Source organism: Nicotiana tomentosiformis, chromosome 3 (assembly GCF_000390325.3).
Source record: "Nicotiana tomentosiformis chromosome 3, ASM39032v3, whole genome shotgun sequence".
Taxonomy (NCBI): domain Eukaryota; kingdom Viridiplantae; phylum Streptophyta; class Magnoliopsida; order Solanales; family Solanaceae; genus Nicotiana; species Nicotiana tomentosiformis.
Genome location: NC_090814.1, coordinates 69,412,944 through 69,419,853, shown reverse-complemented (window position 1 = coordinate 69,419,853; position 6,910 = coordinate 69,412,944). Strand labels below are relative to the sequence as shown.

The following is a 6,910-nucleotide window of genomic DNA, read 5'->3' as shown; positions in this document are numbered from 1 at the left end:
TGATGCAACAAAATAGAGAATTGATAAACTAGGATGAAAAGAGTATAATATTGAGAAGAAAATAAATTTAAAACAACCAATCCTATTTGAATATTTGTTTGTATAAAAAGTATCACGGCTCCTGGACATCAAAAATAAAATATCTCAGGTTATATATCGTTTTCTCTTTGGCGATTCTAACATCACATTTTGAAGAACCAATGTATGCGTATTATATTTTTGCAAGTATTAAGAAAAACTACATAAAATTATACTCCGTATATTTCTTTACTAGAAAGATTGTAATAGTATCATAATTGACTATAAATTATAAAATCAGGTCAGCATATGCAAAATTCCCCATCAGTTTTTCCAAGAATCCCAGCAATTCACATGCTGAGTCCATCCAAACGTCGATGTCTGATTTGCATCCGAGCCCTTAAATCTTCTCCAATCGTGAAGGACAGCCGTCAGATCAGCCAACTTTGCACTTATACTACGACAGCAATTGGCATGAACAGTTGCAACAACGTTAACATCTTTACTATCATCACAAAAGCCACTGAAATAAAGAGTGTCCAAAAACCTAACAGTGAGATCCAATTGTTTGAACATTCCATCTTTCATTAACTTGATCAAAACATCCTGGTCTTTCCATCCTGTGGAATTAATGTTGTCTTTTCCAGCATACCAAGCATCCAACAATTCTATGGTTTTGCTGTTTGATTTGATCATGTAGAAACCTGTGTTTATTGGGTTTTCTTCAGACCACTGGCTTCCGTTGAACTTGTCTGTACTGATTTGAAGGTCTACGGTTTGATTTAAGTACAAGTTCGGAAATGGATTCCTAAGCCATAGCACATCAGTGTCCTGTTGTATGTATAGACAAACAAAGTCAATGATCGACTTAAGTTATATATATTGATCTGTTACACTTGCTTATTTACTTTATTTTTCAGGTTAAGTATCAATTATAGGTAACTTAACCCGATCATATTAAATAACTCTATGTTGTCAGCGTAGAGAAATTAATTGTTAGCAATTATCTGCACTCAATGTTCACATCAGGGGCGGACACCGTTTAATGAAGCGGTATCATGCGACACCGTTTCGCCGGATTTTTTTTATTAAATATATGTATTAATATTGTGACGAAATAGGTAAGTTAAAAAAATAACACCACTGACATAAATTATCTCTTGACATGTTAGTTATGTGCTTCAATTTGTTCTAAGAGATTAGAGGTTCACACATCAACTAGTGTGTAATTTTGGCAAATATTTAAGAGAGTATTTATGGTTAAAAATTGTGACTATAGAATTGAACTCTGATCTTTCTCTAACTTAATGCTTAACAAAACCAATGAACTAAAACTATTTTTTATCTAGAAATTATTTATTCCCGTTCTCCTATAAATTTTGACATCACTTACAAAAATTTTTATGTACGCCCTTGGTTCACACCACACTATATTAACTTATTATACTTAAGTGATTTAATAAGGTGAAGATATGCAATAATTGAGCATGGTTAAGTGAAAGAAGGGTATGCATAAACACATCATGCATCTATTGGTACATATCATGTATCTATTGGTCTGGTGTAAACATTAGGGCGTTGATAAATTTTTACCAAATTAAACTAAAAATGATACACGTCCGGTGGTTTGTGATTCTACTTGTACCAACTAGAAGAATTTAGGAGAACCAAATGCAGATCTAGAAGACCGTATTTCACGCCGAAATAATAGAAACTGGAATTGAGTTAGATTTAAACTTTTGACTTGCTTGTGACACATGTAGATCTCTTATGTCAGAGGCAAAAAGTACAAGATGCACATGATCATGCTTGAAATTAAAACGTATGCATTAACTGCTAACCAAGTCAAATATGGAACTTAATTATCACAAACGCCTTGGGTTAATTTGAATTTTGAAGACATTATAATTCGAGTTGTCTTCGCTCTTCCCCCAACATGCTACATGCTAACTCCTCATTAGTACTATATTGAACACAAGGGCACATAATAGTTTAGCAGCGTTTGTTTAGTAGAATCTGACCAAAAAGTAGTAATCTTTAAGTATAGTAGTTTACAACTTCCTATAAATGATTTTTTCCGGCGAACACACTAGTTCAACTTTTCTTGCCATGAATTTAGCCTTTTTCCATGAAAAAAAGAAAGAAGAAAATGAAAAGACCCCCCCCCCCCCCCCCCCCAAAAAAAAGTAACTTTTGTATAAAAAGATTCATTTAAACATTTCCAATTCTCGTATCGTCCTTGGTTCTCAATGAGAACTTTGAAAACGAAAAAGGGTCTTATGGAAATTGGTTAAGTTAAAACATAGACTAAACATAGGCGGATCCAAGATTTAAATTTTATGGGTTCAATTTTAAATTTTTTAGTATTGAACCCATTATATTTTTAAAGTTATGGGTTCAAATCTACTATTTTTGCAATTTTAATAAATTTTTACTTATAAATTTTTACTCCGCGACAAAATTTATGGATTCAATTGAACCCGTAGGTAATACGTTACATCCGCCCGTGTCCAAGAACTACAAAAGTACTAACTTGGAACAGATCCTTATTTTGTTAGTAATTACACTAAACATATTTACCGACGTTGGAGAACTTAAGAAAAATTAACCAAATATTACGGCTCTATTTACGTGTAAAAGCATGTTTTTAACGGCAAACATTGACTAGCTTAATCACTTTCTCTCAATTCTCCCTAGATAAACTGTTGTAATTATTATTCCCCGTTTTCACTTTCTTTTCCTCGAAATACTACATGAAATATGCCTACGTCACACTCGAAACACTCTTCGAGTCGACTCTTTTTCGTACTCCACATGAATACGGTATATTTTGTGAATCGATCATTTTTACTACATGGAATATGCATCCCAAAGCATGTTAGAAAAATTGCTAGAACAAATTTTGAAGACACATAAACATACCGTAAAGATGAAGTTGTAACCTTTCTTAAGAACATCACCTAAGAACAAGGTTCTTCTCCACATCATCTTGATAAAATCTTGAGACATGAACAACTTTTCTCCACCAAAATCTACACCATCTGTTTCGAGCTTATAACAATGAAGATGCATAAACTTGCACCTTTCATACGAGGTTTGATCCATTGCAACGATCAAAAGGTGGTTCACTAATTCCCTAGTGCCTTCTCCTTCCCAAAAACCATCCAAGAAGAGATCTAGCATTGGTTTATCTCCCTCTATGTATGCTTTATTTACAACAGTAATTATTACCGTCTTATTCTCCGTTGCTGCTCCGGCCAACACTTTTTCGAGATCATCTTTAGTATACACTGTTTCATGTAACTGCATGCACCCCATAAAAAGAAAACAAACAATATAAGACGTGAGAAGAATAAAATGTAGCTCGTTGCATTAAGCTCCCGCCAAACTGCATTGAGTCTATTATGATACCAATTTTCTTGCATTTTGCAAGATACTATTTTTACAGTTTGAACTCGTGATATCGCGCCGAGACTACTCTTAATATAGAGGGCCCGGGGAAATGCGAAAATGGGACTGAAGTTTAAAAGAGAATTAAAATGTTACCTGTTTTGAGGGGTGAAAGAGTGAGAGTTGCCAAGGGAAGAAGGGGGTGTTGCTAGCAGAAGTGAAGATATTAATGGAGAAAAAGAGTAGACCAAAGAACAAAATCATGTACTTGATATGGTGACTATGATCAATTATAATTCGATTTTTGGCGTGGTCCATTGCTGTAGTGGGGATGATTGATTTGCAAGGCCGAAGAACTGATCTTGAAAATAGACTTCTGAAGGAAGAAATTTTATGGACTTTCCCCATTGCCAAGTTAGTAAGTCTTTGTGTTTTTTATATAGCAAGAAGAAAATATGATTTATTTAATTAGATACCTACTATAGTCCAAGTGTCAAACCAAGCTTCGACTCTTTTATTATTTGATCGATTATTGTGCGCCGGGCCAGGTGGGTTGAGTGCAGGGAAGTTTTATATGGAGTAAATAATGGCTAACACGATACAGAAACATGAGACGAAATAAAACAGTTGTCCTTTTTAGCATTAGCCAAGATTTGGCGGATAATAATAAAATAATCTTGACGAAGTTTATTCTTCAGCTATCTCTTTTAAATGTTTCTTACTATTACTTAGAATTCCTTTTAATTGTAAGTAGTAATAACTCAAATGCCACAAGTAATTTGGCAAGAATACTAGCTGTTTAATCTTACAAGGACTTACATTGCTATACGATGTGAATTCACACTTTGAAAAACGTCGTGGATTGCCATACGATGCGAATTCCCGCTTTGAAGATTATTGTGGATTCATAGTAATAAATAGCTATAACCCTTCTTATTCTTAACCATTTAACATTAATGTAAGGGTAGAAACTAGGTCGCATCCGGTGTTTATACTTATTGGATATAATTGGGTTTATATTGCAGGTCACCCATGTGTAGAAACGGATCTAAGATAGCGAGAACATGAATGTACCATTAAAGAAAGGAGGAAAAACAATATTAAGTATGAATTGATTCATGTTCCTTTAGATAAATAACTTAATATTCAACCAAGTGCACCATTCAACCTCTTTGGAGCATGGGGGACAATATATAATATTAAATTAATTCTAGAAAATTTGTACATATAACACCTAATTTGACGGAGAGACCATTGGTGCACTTACTGTCACGACCCAAAATTCTACCTGTCGTGATGGCGCCTAACGTGGTACTAGGCAAGCCGACATTACGAAATAATTCCAACACCTTTAACAAAAACTGAATTAAAGCAATATAAATAATAAAAGTTCTCATAGACAGGGATAGAAACCCAAAACACAACGCGGAAGTTCTCAAAAATTGGGGTGTCACAGAGTACATGAGCATCTATACATCACAAGTCCGACGAATACTGTCTATGATAGTTTGAAACTAAATACAATAAGCGAAAAGATAGGGAAGGAGAGACAAGGTTTGCAAAACGCCAAGCAGCTACTTCGATAGTCTCCGAGAATCCGAACTCCACAACTCAGCACCCGCAGTGACTAGAAGCACCTAGATCTGCACCTAGCGTGAGTACAACCAACTCAATAAGTAACAAATCTAACATTTGGACTGAAAGCTAATGATGAACTCAGCAGGTATAGTTCAATATAGAAATAATAGTACATAAATATAGGCATGCTTTCAAGTTCAACGTTAAACTCAATTCAATTAAAATAGATCAAATTCTGAATGATATGGGGAGTACGTATGACCTCTCTACATCTACATGCCAATGCACATGTTGTATGTAATGCACCACTCTAAAAGCCTCGTATACTCACACTCTCAGAATACTTAGTCACTCAGTATTATATATGGCCAATCCAGCCCAGGGAAGATCCATCCCATGTATATATACATCAACTGACAGTCAGTCACTCAGTACTGCATAAGGCCAATCCATCCCAGGGGAAGATCCATCCCCAAATATAATCAACTGCGCTCACTGGGGGTGTGTACAGACTCTGGAGGGGCTCCTTCAGCCCAAGCGCTATAATAAGCTAAATCCAGGTATAAATTAATAAATATGCTGCAACGTGCAGTCCGATCCCATAATTGTCATTCTCAATCAGGCCCTAGGCCTCACTCAGTCATCAGTCTATCCAATCTCTCTCTCTCTTTCCCGGGCTCATAATATCGTGAAACTAGCCCAAAAATGATGATATGATATAACAATAAATAGCAAAAGAGAGTGAGATAAGATATGCAATGAATAAATATGACTGAGTACGAAATTTCAATGTAGTCAATAAGTCAACAGCAAGAAAAAGATCACTATGGGTCCCAACAATGCAAGTAATAGCCTAAACATGATTTCTAGCATGATTGATAGCTCAATTACTTTATCACATGATCAAAATACAGATATCAACAAGATAAATCCACTATACAGTTTTATGGAATCGACCAGGTCACAGTTTGTATGGTGCACGCCCACACACCCATCACTTGGCATGTGCGTCACCTCAATACCAATCATATAACACATAACTCGGGGTTTCGAACCCTCAGGGTCAAGTTTAGAAGTGTTACTTACCTCAATCCGGAAAAATCTCTACTTCGACACACTTTTGCCTCGTGAAACGGCCTCTGAATGCCACGAATCTAGCCACAAACAATGCGATACAATCAACACGGGCTAAAGGAATCAATTCCATAATGAAATACAAAGTTATTAATCAAAAGTTAAAAATCGACTCAAAAGCCGACCCCCGGGCCCACGTCTTGAAATTCGATAAAAGTCATAAAATCCGAAATCCCATTCAACCACGAGTCCAACCATACCAAATTTATCAAAATCCGACACCAAATCATCACGTAAATCCCCAAATCAAAATTTCTAAATCCCTAGCCTCAAACTCTCAATTTACACCTTAAATACACACCAACTAGGTGAGAAATCAATGGGGAAACAAGATTATTGATAAAAAATGAGCACAAAGGACTTAACTCAAGAAACCCCTCATAAACCCTCTTAAGAATCGCCCAAACCTGTGCTCGAAATGTTTGAAATGAAGCCAAAATTGCGAACCCTTGTTTTAAATAATCTGCCCAGGCTTTCCGCTTCTGCGGACACTTAATCGCATCTGCGACGTCGCAGAAGTGACAATCCACCCACTTCTGCGGTGAACCACTGGAGCTGGGCCTCCGCTTCTACAGTCCTATCCCCCGCATCTGCGCAATCACAGGTGCGGAAATCCCCATCGCACCATCCGCTTCTGCGCCCTTCACGCCGCACCTGCAGCCACGCAGGTGTGGAAAACTCCTCGCACCTGCGACCACAGTCCTCCCCAATCTTGGCCTCATATGCGCATCCTCAGCTCACACCTGCGAGCTCACACCTGCGATCCAAGTTCCGCAGGTGCAGTTACACC

At 36.7% G+C, this 6,910-nt stretch overlaps 1 protein-coding gene across 1 annotated transcript; it reads right to left on the bottom strand.

Annotated features, from left to right (window-relative positions):
* Window positions 1–243: 243 nt before the first annotated feature.
* On the bottom strand, window positions 244–3,795 carry LOC104103368 (uncharacterized protein At1g28695-like). The gene is made up of 3 exons (XM_009611267.4): window positions 3,565–3,795; window positions 2,941–3,321; window positions 244–849 (listed from the first exon to the last, which is right to left on the bottom strand). The coding sequence occupies exons 1-3, from the start codon at window positions 3,724–3,726 to the stop codon at window positions 343–345; spliced, it is 1,050 nt and encodes a 349-aa protein (XP_009609562.1). The 5' UTR covers window positions 3,727–3,795; the 3' UTR covers window positions 244–342.
* Window positions 3,796–6,910: the final 3,115 nt, after the last annotated feature.